The sequence below is a fragment of the Poecilia formosa genome, unplaced genomic scaffold, assembly GCF_000485575.1.
Source record: "Poecilia formosa unplaced genomic scaffold, Poecilia_formosa-5.1.2 Scaffold47, whole genome shotgun sequence".
Lineage (NCBI taxonomy): Eukaryota > Metazoa > Chordata > Actinopteri > Cyprinodontiformes > Poeciliidae > Poecilia > Poecilia formosa.
Window position 1 is genome coordinate 179,791 of NW_006799986.1, and position 12,667 is coordinate 192,457.

The window sequence follows — 12,667 nt, forward strand, 5'->3', positions numbered from 1 at the left end:
CCCCGCAGCGGGGGGCCCCAGACCTGCTGGCCCCGCAGCGGGGGGCCCCAGACCTGCTGGCCCCGCAGCGGGTGGCCCCAGACCTGCTGGCCCCATAGCAGGGGCCCCCAGAGCGGCGGGGGGCCTCGGCGGCTCCTTCAGGGCCTCCCTCCTCACCGGGTTGCTCTGCTCCTTCCGAATCCCACTCAGGGCCCGGCTAAACAGGCCCCCTGCGGGGCCCCGGGCCCTCACCACCGGCCTCTTGGCGGGGTGTCGGGGTGAGTCGACGTCCGGCAGCGCGGGGGCGTCGTCCTCGCCGCCTGGCTTCTCGGGGCCACTGGCGGCCGGATCATCCTTCCTCTTGGCTGCTTTGCTGATCCGAGCGAACACGTTGGGCTCTGGGGCCTCCTTATCTTCAGGGCCCAACTCGGGTTTAGGGTCGCCAAAGGCGGGGGGGCGGCTGAACGAGGAGAACAGCGTGGGCTGGGTCTGCAGGGAGCTGGAGGTGAAGCTGAAGGAGGACGGGGTGGTGGGCTCCGCAGTGGAGCCGGGGCCCTGCGGGGCCGCCGGGTTGGTGAAGGAGAACCGAGGGCCGCTGCTGCCACCGCCTGATGGCGGGTTTGGGCCGGCGGGGGGTGCGGCCGGCTGGGGGAAGCAGCTGAAGACCAGAGGCTTGGCTCCGGCCAGCAGGGAGAAGCCGGTAGAGGGGCCGGAGGGGGCCGGGCCCCGGCTGCTAGACGGCTCCGGGCTGCCGCTGAAGATGGGTTTGAACACGGCCTCGTTGGGCGGCTTGAAGCTGAACTCTGGAGGCCCAAAGCCCCGGTTCTGGTTCACATTCTGAGCAGCGCTGAACACGCTGGAGGCCGGCTGCACAAACGAGGGGTTGGAGGCGGTGGAGCCCGACGGCTTGAGAGGGCTCCCGAAAGCAGGAGGGGCCTTTCCCAAACCTGAATGCTGACCGAACGCAGAGGGCTGGACGAAGGAGGGGCTCTGTCCAAACACAGAGCTCTGGTTGAGTCCGAAAGCCGCAGCTGAGCTGCTGGTTCCCACAGGAGGCTGCCCAAAGGCTGGAGCCTTGCTCATAGGAGGCTGGGGCCGGGGTGGCTGTCCGAAAATGGAACCACTCTGAGCTCCAGTTTGATTAACAGACGGCTGTCCGAAAACAGAACCGGGCTGATTTGTTGCTAGTGGCTGTCCGAATATGGAACCACTCTGAGCGCCGGGCTGATTAACAACAGATGTCTGTCCGAAAATTGATCCATTTTGAGCCGAAGGCTGATTTACCGTGGATGCCTGTCCGAAGATGGAACCACTCTGCCCTGAAGGTTGATTAACAACAGAGAGCTGTCCGAAAACGGACCCACTCTGAGCTGATGGCTGATTCACCGCAGATGACTGTCCGAAGATGGAACCACTTTGCGCTGTAGACTGATTTGATGGCTGTCCGAAGATGGAATTACCTTGAGCTGGAGACTGATTTGATGGCTGTCCGAAGATGGAATTACCTTGAGCTGGAGACTGATTTGATGACTGTCCGAAGATGGACCTACTCTGAGCTGCAGGCTGATTGGATGCCTGTCCGAAGATGTAACCACCCTGACCTCCGGGCTGACTAACAGACGGCTGCCCGAAGATGGAGCCACCCTGAGGGGCAGGCTGGTTCACCACAGATCGTTGTCCGAAAATGGAACCGCTCTGCACTGCAGGCTGAAGCGCAGCAGACTGCTGTCCGAAGGCAGGAGGGTGGAGAAAACTTTGTCCTTGGGATCCGCTGGGATTCTGCTGCCCGAAGCCCTGGAACAGACTGGGCTTCATGGAGCTGCTGGGGGCCTGGAAAGCTCCTCCCTGCGGACTTCCAAACGGATTCATGGCACAGATAAGCAACTTTATGGGATGTAACCGGATCCAACTGGTCCGATCTGAACAACAGTTTGTAGCTCTGCAGTTAGCATCGGCTAACTCTCACAAAAATCAATAAAAAAATGCCCCAGATGTTCATTTCTCCCGCTACTCCAGGTACCTAAATACGAAACAAAGTCTTACATTTCATATATACCCAATATATACAAGCTTGAAATAAAAACGATCCATAATTTTCCTCGGGTTTATTGTGTTTTCGTTCAGGGTCCGCTCAAAAAACTTCACACTTCCGGCTTCGGTCCGACGAAGTTTTTAGTCCCGATTAACCTTATACTCAGTTCCGTGACTCTCGAGCTAAAACAGCAAAGAATAGAATATAACAGAAATAGTTGTACTGTCCCACAATGTGAACAGTGTGTGCTTTCTATCAAAAAATGAAGACAATTGTTGTGTTATTTTTATTTAACATGTAAGCAAGTTTATCACTCTGAAGTTTGCTTCAGATTCATAATCTCATTTGGAAATAATAACCAACGCAAATCAGTTTTAACTCTGTACTATTGAAGTATGTCAGATCTTGTATAATTTATTCTAATTTCTGTAGAAATCTAAGATTCTGTAGAATTGTTTATTGAATTATCTAATAAATGTACTCAAACATTTAAAAATATGCAATTTAAATGTTTTTTATGCCTGAAGTCCTAAAGTCTTATAATGAAAACCAAAATATTTAGATGGGTCAAACCTGAACTTTATGCCATTTTAGGCACAGATTCCTCAAAATACAATTTGAACCTTTAACTTGTGAACATTTAAAAATGAGAGCTTTACTGCTTTTATTACCTCTTGACCTGTTTTGCTTGAAAATATTTGCCATGTAAATTCTTGAATTTATTCAAACTGAACTAGATCAATCTACAACACCATGGTAAAACGTCATTACTGGTCTGATAAATACAAATGCTAAAGTTTAAAACCCACCATTTATTGTGTAAAAAATAAAATAAAAGGTTCCATAGTTAAGGATTTAGGCACGACATAGAACCATAAAACAGGGTTTATTCTGGTGTGGACAACCCGTGAGAACTGCAAAAGAAAACGACAACAACATATCAAAATTAATTATTGTACTTTATAGCTAACTGTTAACGATTAATCACAGAAAATAATCTTATAAACTAGAAAGACCTCCAGAGCTGACGTCAGGAGGGGATAATCCTCATCAGTCTTACTCTCAGGCACCAGCACTAGGGACAAGGGCAGTGGCACAAAAAGTGGGTATGCAGCGCATGCAACGCATAGGGGCGCAGCACCAGAGGGGGCGCCAAAACCCCGTCTGGAGGGGGCCGATTATGTATTCCCATACACTTCAGCGCACCGTACGCTCCTTCACCTCACGCACATAATGAGGTAAATCTAGCGCGAGTTTCACCCTTAACGTATCCTCGCCTCGTGGGGGAGGCGATTTATGTCTTCGCATCCACCTGAATAATGTGCAGTTGCGCCACTGGACAAGGGTGATAGAAAATGGATGGATGGTCTTACTCTCTTCTTCTCTATCGTTTCTCTTGAGTATTTCTTCTATTTATCTTCAGTTTTTACATTTCTCTCTCTGTGTGTGTGTGTGTGTGTGGAGTTAATCATTAGTCGAATCTCTCAGCTCATATAGAGCTTAAATGTAAACAAATGTATCTTCTATGAAACTTAAATACAAACAAATTCAACTAATAATTAACTGCCAGGTGGCGCAAAGGTTGGCATGTATAGCTCAAAGGAACGTTAAATGTAAAAATACTGTTACATTAATGAAGTGCATTTTAAGACTAAATATTGTCAGCATTTGGATTCTGAATTGAGGAAAATGTTGAACCAGCCCTTTAATCAAGTGTCAAACCGGAAGTTGTAAGTCAGAAGCCAACTTCAGAACCGGCTTCATGGTGTCACCTTGAATTGTGTTCTGAATGACTGAATCTGAATGAGGCTGTCCTCCTTTACTGAGAGGCTCAGTGTTAGTTCCTATCAGCAGCTAAAGGCTCGGTTCGGGTTCGTCCATGCCGTGAGGTTCCGCGTCGCGTCCATCTCCCACTCGGTTCAAAATGGGAGTGGTCCTGCGGAACCTGCAGAAGGTGGTTCCTCTCCGCCGCGCCAGGCTGCGCAGGGACGTGGACACGCTGAGACACATCCTGGGCATCCAGAAGTTCGACCTGGGCATCATCTGCGTGGACAACCGCAGGATTCAGCAGATCAACAACCTTTACAGGAAGAAAAACGCGCCGACAGATGTCCTGTCCTTCCCGTTTTATGAGGTAACCGATTCCGTTAGTTGTTAATGTGACTGTTAAATGTACAGCAGTAATATTACCGATGGAGTTACTGTCAAACAAAGTCTATCTAATTTGGAATTAACTTTAAAATTATATTAACAATAATATATGACAGAACCAAAGTTTTTATTTTGATTTGTTTTTATTCTGAAATTTTTAGCTAACTTCCTGTGTGAGACTTCGGAAAAAAGCGGAGTCTTCGGTTGCTGATTCCCGCATTTTCTGGAAAGAGGGACGATGGAGCAGCAACGGCCGTTAAAACCTTAAAACAGTCGCTGTGTTTAAAACTCAAAGTCGTATCGCAAACTTTGTTGAACCAAGAGTGGCAGAACCTTCTAGCGACCACAGAGGGGAAAGTTAATGTGTGTGCGGTGTTTTATTCCAGAGATATGGAAGCTTAAATTACCGGGATTGAAAGAAAAAAAAAATAGCGCCTGAAATCAGTGGCGCTCCCAAAGGAGGGCCCCGGGGGCACACAGCCATATTCTAATATGACAACACAAAGTATAACCCTTTAATACAAATACATAAAAATTAGTGTATTTTTTGTGCAACCTCAGATTTTTTGGTTGTGAGCTGACAGAATATGATGCTGAGTTGAAACACACTGTGGGAAAACTAGACAAAAATCTTATTTCCATATCTACATCATATGGAAGCCCATTTCTGCCTTAAAATAAAATATAAAAGCCTTACTAGAAGCTATAATTTCTATCTTTAAAGACTTTTTTTAAATTTACCATTATGTGATACCACAGCAATACTCCTTAGAGAAATGATGTGACATTTTCTGTCAATCATGTCTTTGAAAGTCAAAATTATGAAAGGACGAACCAACTCAAGTGCCATGTTAAGGTTTTCCGTAGCTTTCAGGTGAAGTTATTTCCATCTCTGTTCTTCCAGGACCTGAGGCCCGGTAAGCTGCCCTGTCCGCTGCACAGAGATGAGCTGAACCTGGGAGACATCTTCCTGGGGGTCGAGTTTGTGATGAATCAGTGCCAAAAAGAATCACTAGACCTTCATGGTACTCTTACTGTGAGTTACGAGTGTTTTCTATTGACTCATATGTTCAGCTGATCACAGGCTCTCACTGCTGAAAAAATTATTTAAGAGCAAATTTACACCAATAAACTGAGAAAATTTGAAAATAATTTTCCATATTTTCAAGAAAAAAAACTGGAATTTTCTGTCAAAATTATGGAGCTTATAAAGTCAGACATTTGCGACAAACAACAGAAGTCTTTAAGACTGAAGTGGTAAATCTATGAGACCAGCGTCTGGATATTTTCCAAACTGGAAGCCGTAGATCCGGATTTTTCTCCTGGATCAGAACATTTCTCGGGTTCAGATTTCTGCAGCTTCCTCCTCTCAGTCTCAGGTGTTTTCTGGATCCGGTTCAAGGTGAAAGGTCAATCTGGACCTGGAAGATTTGGCTCTGCTGCAGGAAAACAGCCTGGATTTACCAACTACACTGGAAAATATCCAGATGCGAGAGGACTTTTGGCGTTTCCCTTTCCAAATGCACAAATTTATATTTTAGTGAAATTCCAAATTTTTTTCTTCTGAATTTCTGACATGTTAAATAATTCTATTTAAGCTGTTGATCAGAGAAAATTTTTTCTTGCACATTTAGATTTTGACAGAGAAAATATTTTTTCCTTGTAATTATGTGAAGTGAATGTAGAAATGTTCTCAGCCATTTTTCTTTTATCTGTAAGACACCAATACTCTGTTTGCATATCTGCTCTGCTGCTTCTGCAGGCGGTCACTGCACACGGTATCTGCCACCTGCTGGGCTACCGGCATGAGACGGAGGAGGAATGGGCCGAGGTGAGTCCGCAGCTTCAACCGCTACGCCAGGTTTCACCGACAGGCGGCCATTTTGTTTCCAGCCTTATTGATCGCTATGATCACTCCTGATCAGAACAGACGGTTCTGTTCAGCTCAGAGTTGCATTCAAACTTTGATCCATATCATTTTTGTTCAATTCAAAAGTACTTTATTCCAAAAAGAAGTTAAATATTGTCATAACTTATCTTCACAAAGTCGCTGTGAATGATGCAGTGGGCAGGAAGGATCTCCAGTAGCAGTCAGTCTTGCAACAAATGTGAAGAGGCCTCTGACTGAAGCCTCGTGCTAACGGCTCGCTGGATGAGACCAGCAGATGTTTAAAGTCTGTCTGGTTGCAGAGATGCTGGAGTAGGGGATGGAGAGATGGACTCAACTTCCTCCTCCTCTCTGCATCCTTTTCAACTCGTCTGGGTTTGGGGTCAAAGTTCAGCTGTTTCTTGAAATGGTAATGAGCTGCTCTGAGTGGTAAAAACAATATCTAGTTACCATGGTTACCCATAACGGTTTGAAACTAAAACAGAGAAATGTCAGGAAAAGGAAGCAGTTTAAGGAAGGTGTTGCTTCCTGTGATCCATGACGGAAACATTCAGATGAAGAATCTGTTCTTTCCTGGAAGGAGAAATGATTAGGAATATTCTCCTAAATATGATTTTTAAATCGTTTTCATGTCCAAAATGTTTTAACATTTTACCAGTAAATGCATGGATCCGCCTGCTGAAGGTTATCAATGATGATATTTTGTTGCAGATGCTGCAGAGGGAGCGATACATCCTGAGCGAATACAACAGACTGACCGGCCGCCATCTTGAGCCGCTCATGAAGGCGTTCAGCCCTGAAACGTGACGGCCGCGGACCGGCGCCATGCTGAATGTTTTGCACTAATTCAACCCACTGCTGAAGTTTAATGGTTTCTATGTAAAAACACCGACTGCTGGAAGGACATTTACAGCAAAACAAAAACTGAAAGTTATTTAAAAAAAGAACTAATCCAGTTTGTTTTGACTATAATTTTATTAAAATCTGCTTTCAGGAAGAATCAGTCGAGTATGAAGGGTAGAAAAGCTTCCCACTCTCACTGCATAAATACATTTCAGCCTCTCAGGGTTTCACTCAGACGGCAGGAAGTCGGCTGGACTTCAGCTCTGCCCAAACTGATCATTTTAAAAAGAAATCATCTTATGCGGGTAAATTATGACCGACTTGTTTCATTTTACAGTGGATTAAAAACTATAAACAAGGATTCTCCTCTAGATAAATACAGCAACAGTTTCTCCTGGGCCGACGGGCCGCTACGCTGCAAACACCAGAACCATCTGCTAGCTTTATACAAACGAGGTCCAAACATCCAAAACCAAACAAAGCTGTCAAAATAAAGCTCATAAACACGTTTAGAAAAGTTCTCTTAGGAGGCACAAGTTCAAAACCCAGTAATGCCGAGTCCAACTCAGGAGCTCAGTAACTAACAGACAGAACCGAACACAAAGCAGCACAAAAGCAACGGAAAGCATCCGACCCAGCCGCTCCGAGCCAGAACCTACGTATTGCACCAAACGGACCCGCTAAACACAGCAAGCCTCTAGCTCTGCCACAGATTTACTCAAACATAGAATTTCTTTATTGAGTAGAGAACTAAAGATCTGCAAACATAGAACCAGAACCAGCAGCTCTGCTGAAACCAGGACAACAACAAAAAACAGAAGAAAAAAACAAAATGGCCTCAGACATGGAGGCAAAGTTTGATCCGCTGAATGTTTGAGTCGTGACACTTCGCCGTCCGAGTAGAGGAACAAACGGAGGACAGCGCCACCTAGCAGGAACCAGCAGGATGTGCAGAGCTCAGAGCGGCTGCAGGACGTTCCTTCCTGCTTCAGAGGCGCTGCTGGATCCGGACCGCTCCACCTCTGACAGCTGCTCGAAGACATCCCTGAAACAGACAGACGGCCTGCGGTCAGCCCAGCTGATGGAGGAGCAGCTGGAGGGTTTGGGTCGGTGACTGAGCCTCCAGGTCCCGGTCCAGCTGGACTCCAGGTCCCGGTCCGGCCGGCTGGTCTCCAGGGTTCTGAAGCCTTTGGACCGTTTTCTGTTTCTCCACCTGTTATCTTCACATGGCTTTTATGTTTTCCAAATTTCTCACATTTGAGTAATTAAGTTTAGTGAATTTAAACGTAACTAAACGTTTTGTGAATATGCTGTTAAAGGGGCAGCAGGTTTTACACCACTATCAGGTCACTGTGACCTTCAGATGTTATCAAAATGCTTTAAATATCAAATATGACTTGAAATAAAATGTACTTCACAAATTAGCACCCTGAAATCAGGCCTCAGTCTCTCTGAGGAGGAGCTGCGTCTTGAGGGCGGGGCTAGGTCCACCCAGGCGTTTTGCACAGTTGAATGGTTGCCATGGAGATGAAAGGATTTCTCAAAATGCGTGAAAGTGTCGAGGCAACTCCAGGTATGTTTTAGATGAGGGAATAATGTTGGAACGCTAAAAAGAGTAGATTTTAGGTACTACCCCTTTAATCTGGAAGCATTTAACTGCCAGAGGTTGGAAATAAATCCAGGAAACGCGTCTAGTTAAAACAAGAAACTTTCTCATCATCCCCCCAAAAAAAGATTGCTTTTAATACTAGAAGTTCATTCCTCCAGCAGATTACGACTCCTTATAAAAGGGGCCCCACTGACTCACTAACCCGATGGACTGGAAACCCACTTGTGCATGTAGAAGAAGATGTATCCGCTGCGGTCGCGGTCCCGCTGGACGGCGGCCTCCTGCGTGCGCGACACGTCCAGGTCGTTGTAGGTCAGCCACGACTGCTTCTTCATGTCGTAGACGTCGCTGATGTAATGTCCTGGGAAGAGATCAGAACCGGCTTTAATAGAGGAGCAGCGGTGAAAAGAGGGAGGAGGAGGAGGAAGAGGAGCGCACCAGAGGAAGAGCTGCTCCCGATGTGGCTGACGACGCTGATGAGTCTGTAGGAGTTGGCCAGTTCTCCGGCCTGCGGATCGGAGACGAAACGCTCAGTATTTCAGATTTCAGGCAGATTTCCAGGACGGCCGGACGCCCGTTACCTCGGCGTTCCTCTTCAGCGTCTCCGCCTCGGCTTCAGTGTACTCCATGTCCAGGACGTCCTCGTTCCCGGAGTCGTCGTCCGAACCCAGCAGCTCCGGCAGCGAGTTGTTGAACTCTGCAGGGCGACAGAAACGCTGCAGTTCCTCTGAGCGCAGCGGACAGGCGGACAGACGCTCTGCCTACCTTGGAGGCTGAGCTCAGTGGCTCTCTTCAGGTCGTCGTCTTCCCTCATCTCCTGGGCTTCCTGCAGGAGAGCGGCCGGGTTCAGAGCGGGTCAGAACCGGCACCAGGCGGGTCACCTGAGTGAAGCTGACCCCCAAATTCTTCAAGTCTAACAAAACTGTTTTTGTTAGACTTGAAGAAGGCAGCAAATCTTTTTGTTTGTGCTGCTTCTGCTTTGAAGACACCGACGATCTCTGTAACGTCTTTAATATTTATTCATATTTATTTATTGACAGCGGCACAAAGGAAAAGTTTTGCTGCACAGCGTTTTGTGCTGTTGGGGTCCAGCCCGAGTCGGGCGGCGGTTCTGGTCTTACGTGTTCCTGCAGGCTCTGGGCCAGCGCCTGCTGCAGCTCCTGCTCCTCCCGCTCCTGGTCCAGGTTGTACTGCTGGACCCAGTCCAGCTCGCCCTGCGGCTGCACGCCCTCCGGGGTCTGGTTCTCCTTGTTCTCATCCATGGTCAGATCCAGAGAGTCCAGGACGTCTGAACGGCACCAGAACATGCAGAGACAAACCCAAACATGTCAGGGTGAAGTTCTGCTGGTCTGGGCCAAAAACAACTTTTACTCCAGTTTGTTTCTTACTGGTTTCACACTGAATGACATCATCAGACTGACTTGGCTCTTTAAAGGGGCAGTTTGACGTTTTCCAGGCGCATGTTGCCGTTTCAAAGCACAATCAACTAACCGTGTTGAAATGAGTTGAATAAAAATGATGTTCTTATCAAACACGACTTAAAACAAATTCTGCTTTGAGCAAATCCACCAGCTGTTTGCTAATTGCTGCTGGCTAGTCTGAAGGAGTTGAGAGGGGGAGGAGCTGCGCCTCGAGGGCGGGGCTATGGCCACCCAGGCGTTTTGCCTAGATCAACGGTTGTCATGGAGATTAAAAACTTTCTCAAACATACGTTAAAGAATCAAAGCAACTCTCCAGGTTTGTTTGTGATAAGAGAAAAATAGAACATGATGGAAAGATCAAAACGTGGATTTTACATGATGCTGCCCCTTTAAAGCACAACCTGCTGCATTAAAGCTAGCGCCACCTGCAGGCTGCTTGCTGTCCGTTTCCAGCAGCTCCGTGTGATAAGCCAGGTCGTGAACGTCCGAGTCTCCGAACCCGGTATCAGGGCTGCTGGTCGGCTCGTCCTCCAGCGGCGCCGCGGCAGGAAGCCCGGCTTCCTCTCGGCTCATCTCCAGCACGGCGGCTAACATCTCGTCATCATTTATGCCACCGAATTCTGTGGAATCCATCGCCGCCGCTGCCGGCTTCTGAAAATACATCAAACTTCAAAACGACACGACCAGACGAAGAGGGCGAGACGAGCAGCGCCGAGCTGGACCTGACCTCCTCTGGACGGTCGTCCTCTTCAGGCAGGCAGACGCTCAGGCGCCGCCTGCGGCTCACGTTCACCTTCCTGGTGGGTTCGTCTTCGTAGTCCGAGTCCAGCAGGACGGAGCTGCAGCTGGAGGATTTCCCCCCAACCCTCCTGCACAAACATCACAGAAACCTTTAAAACTCATCGCTTCAGCAGCCAAACTCAATCACACATGAAGTGAAACATTCCAAACACTTATTTGATATAATTTTAATGATTATGGCGAACAGAGAATGGAAACTCAAAATCCAGTGAATCAGAAAACTAGAATATTCAGAAAGTGTTGTAGTATAGTAGTAGAACCAGAACCGGGCTGGTGCTCAGAGGTCCAAAGTTTAAGGATGAAGGTAAAAATCAAGATACCAGATTCTGAAAAGAAACAGAACCTTCATCAGCAGACCAGGAACCTGGAGGTTCTGCTCTGTAGAGCCACTTTGTTTTATTGGTTGATGTAATAATCTAATTTCCTGAGGAATCACTAAATCAGTTTTAACCCTTTGAAATCCTGAGATAAGTTAGCACATCCCTGGACCTCAGGTTCTGGTTCTGGTTCTGGTGAAACTCACCTCTGAGGAGTCGTGGAGGAGTTGATCGACTGCGACGTTTTCAGGGTTCTGGACCTTTAGGAACGGAGCAGAAACATCATCAGCTGGTGAAACAGGAAGTGGAGGTGAAGCGGCGTGCAGCGGGCCGTACGTGGCGGGTTGGGGGGTCCAGCTCAGGCTGACGGGGGGCCGGGTGCCGTCGGTGCAGTGGGACAGCAGTGTCAGGTACCGCGGGATCAGAACCTGCTGGCCCAGCTTGCTGTTCAGGGACAGCTGGGCGTTGAAGCTGTACCTCTTCAGGTGGAGGATGAGGACTCTGAGAGGAAGACACGGTCAGATGGTTCTGTTCAGCTCCTTCACTGGGCCGGGTCAGACAGCGATACATCACTGGACAGGACCCCGCCCGTTAGCCGCTGCAGCTAGCGCCCGTTAGCCGCTGCAGCTAGCGCCCGTTAGCCGCTGCAGCTAGCGCCCGTTAGCCGCTGCAGCTAGCGCCCGTTAGCTACTATAGCTAGCGCCCGTTAGCTACTATAGCTAGCGCCCGTTAGCCGCTGCAGCTAGTGATGCACACCAGCAGCCGCCACTACTACACACCTGTTACTATGGCAACCGACTGACAACAGCTCCACAAGCCGACAGAGAAGAAATTACGCTGAAGTGTATCAAACATCAAAAACACATGCAAACATTTCCCACAAAGATCAGAACACTCAGACTGTTAGTTTTATGTTTTCAGGGTTGATGTTTGTTTTGTGATCAATAAGTGATCATCTGAACACAGCGCTGGTTGATTAGCTAATTTAATCTTTTTACTGACCTGTTAAAAGTTACACATTGAGCCTTGTTATCTAGTTTCTGTAGTGCTGACAATCGTAAAACATGGCGTCCCTTTTTCAGATTCGTTGTGTGATTCAGTGCATAGCAACATGTGCATACAGCAGTCACATGACATCCGGTCCAGTAATACACATCGCCGGTTCTGGATTCTGTGGTACCTGGGCAGTTTGCTGAACTTGTGAGTAACCGTTGCAGATTTCCCGCTGCACTTTTCACACGAATATTCAATCTCCTCCATCTGGAAACAAACAGAGCACCCAGCAGACGTTACGGTGGGTCAAAGCTAACATGATAGCTAGCATGTTTAGCTAAAGAGATGAGGAAGAGGAGGAGGACTGACCCTGAAGAAGAGGTCCAGGGAGTCCTGGATGGAGCGCAGCGGCAGCGTTTTCTTCCTGCGCGGCAGGTCGATGGAAAGGTCGTTGAACTGTTCGCGTTTGTTCACCACCTCACCGCAGCTGCAACACCAACGACAAGCATCACAGCCTCAGAACCGGCTGGCTAATGCAGAAACTAGGAGGAAGAGGAGGAGCGGGAAGAGGAGGAGCGGGAAGAGGAGCAGCGGGAAGAGGAGCAGCGGGAAGAGGAGGAGCGGGAAGAGGAG

The 12,667-nt window shown here is 48.0% G+C and overlaps 3 protein-coding genes across 4 annotated transcripts in view; 1 reads left to right on the forward strand and 2 right to left on the reverse strand.

Moving 5' to 3' along the window:
• Nucleotides 1–2,153, reverse strand: part of mcm3ap (minichromosome maintenance complex component 3 associated protein) — a 20,395-nt gene extending 18,242 nt beyond the window's left edge. Inside the window, exon 1 of the mRNA XM_016671573.1 lies at nucleotides 7–2,153. Coding sequence (XP_016527059.1) covers nucleotides 7–1,848 — 1,842 coding nt within the window. The 5' untranslated portion in view covers nucleotides 1,849–2,153. The remainder of the gene's footprint in view (nucleotides 1–6) is intronic.
• Nucleotides 2,154–3,563: 1,410 nt separating this feature from the next.
• On the forward strand, nucleotides 3,564–7,272 carry ybey (ybeY metalloendoribonuclease). Its single transcript, XM_007552231.2, has 4 exons — nucleotides 3,564–4,145; nucleotides 5,067–5,198; nucleotides 5,925–5,993; nucleotides 6,762–7,272. Exons 1-4 carry the CDS (start codon nucleotides 3,936–3,938, stop codon nucleotides 6,855–6,857), a joined length of 507 nt encoding a protein of 168 aa, XP_007552293.1. The 5' UTR covers nucleotides 3,564–3,935; the 3' UTR covers nucleotides 6,858–7,272.
• The window catches only part of usp37 (ubiquitin specific peptidase 37), an 11,934-nt gene continuing 6,276 nt past the window's right edge, over nucleotides 7,010–12,667 (reverse strand). The window contains exons 13-24 of one of the 2 annotated variants that reach the window (XM_016671617.1): nucleotides 12,404–12,521; nucleotides 12,222–12,301; nucleotides 11,378–11,542; nucleotides 11,248–11,301; nucleotides 10,651–10,792; nucleotides 10,349–10,571; nucleotides 9,624–9,790; nucleotides 9,268–9,328; nucleotides 9,084–9,199; nucleotides 8,941–9,010; nucleotides 8,725–8,863; nucleotides 7,010–7,938 (exon numbers count right to left, since the gene is read on the reverse strand). In XM_016671617.1, the coding sequence (XP_016527103.1) occupies nucleotides 7,851–7,938; nucleotides 8,725–8,863; nucleotides 8,941–9,010; nucleotides 9,084–9,199; nucleotides 9,268–9,328; nucleotides 9,624–9,790; nucleotides 10,349–10,571; nucleotides 10,651–10,792; nucleotides 11,248–11,301; nucleotides 11,378–11,542; nucleotides 12,222–12,301; nucleotides 12,404–12,521 (1,423 nt within the window). In that variant the 3' untranslated portion in view covers nucleotides 7,010–7,850. Of the gene's footprint in view, nucleotides 7,939–8,724; nucleotides 8,864–8,940; nucleotides 9,011–9,083; nucleotides 9,200–9,267; nucleotides 9,329–9,623; nucleotides 9,791–10,348; nucleotides 10,575–10,650; nucleotides 10,793–11,247; nucleotides 11,302–11,377; nucleotides 11,543–12,221; nucleotides 12,302–12,403; nucleotides 12,522–12,667 lie in introns of both variants that reach the window. The other variant, XM_007552229.2, reaches the window with a different exon arrangement.

What these genes read in the sequence shown, in the direction of transcription:
- ybey (XM_007552231.2), top strand. Translation starts at nt 3,936, where the DNA reads ATGGGAGTGGTCCTGCGGAACCTGCAGAAGGTGGTTCCTCTCCGCCGC. An exon ending in TGTCCTTCCCGTTTTATGAG is followed by an intron (nt 4,146 to 5,066) that starts GTAACCGATTCC and finishes CTGTTCTTCCAG; the next exon opens with GACCTGAGGCCCGGTAAGCT. An exon ending in ACCTTCATGGTACTCTTACT is followed by an intron (nt 5,199 to 5,924) that starts GTGAGTTACGAG and finishes CTGCTTCTGCAG; the next exon opens with GCGGTCACTGCACACGGTAT.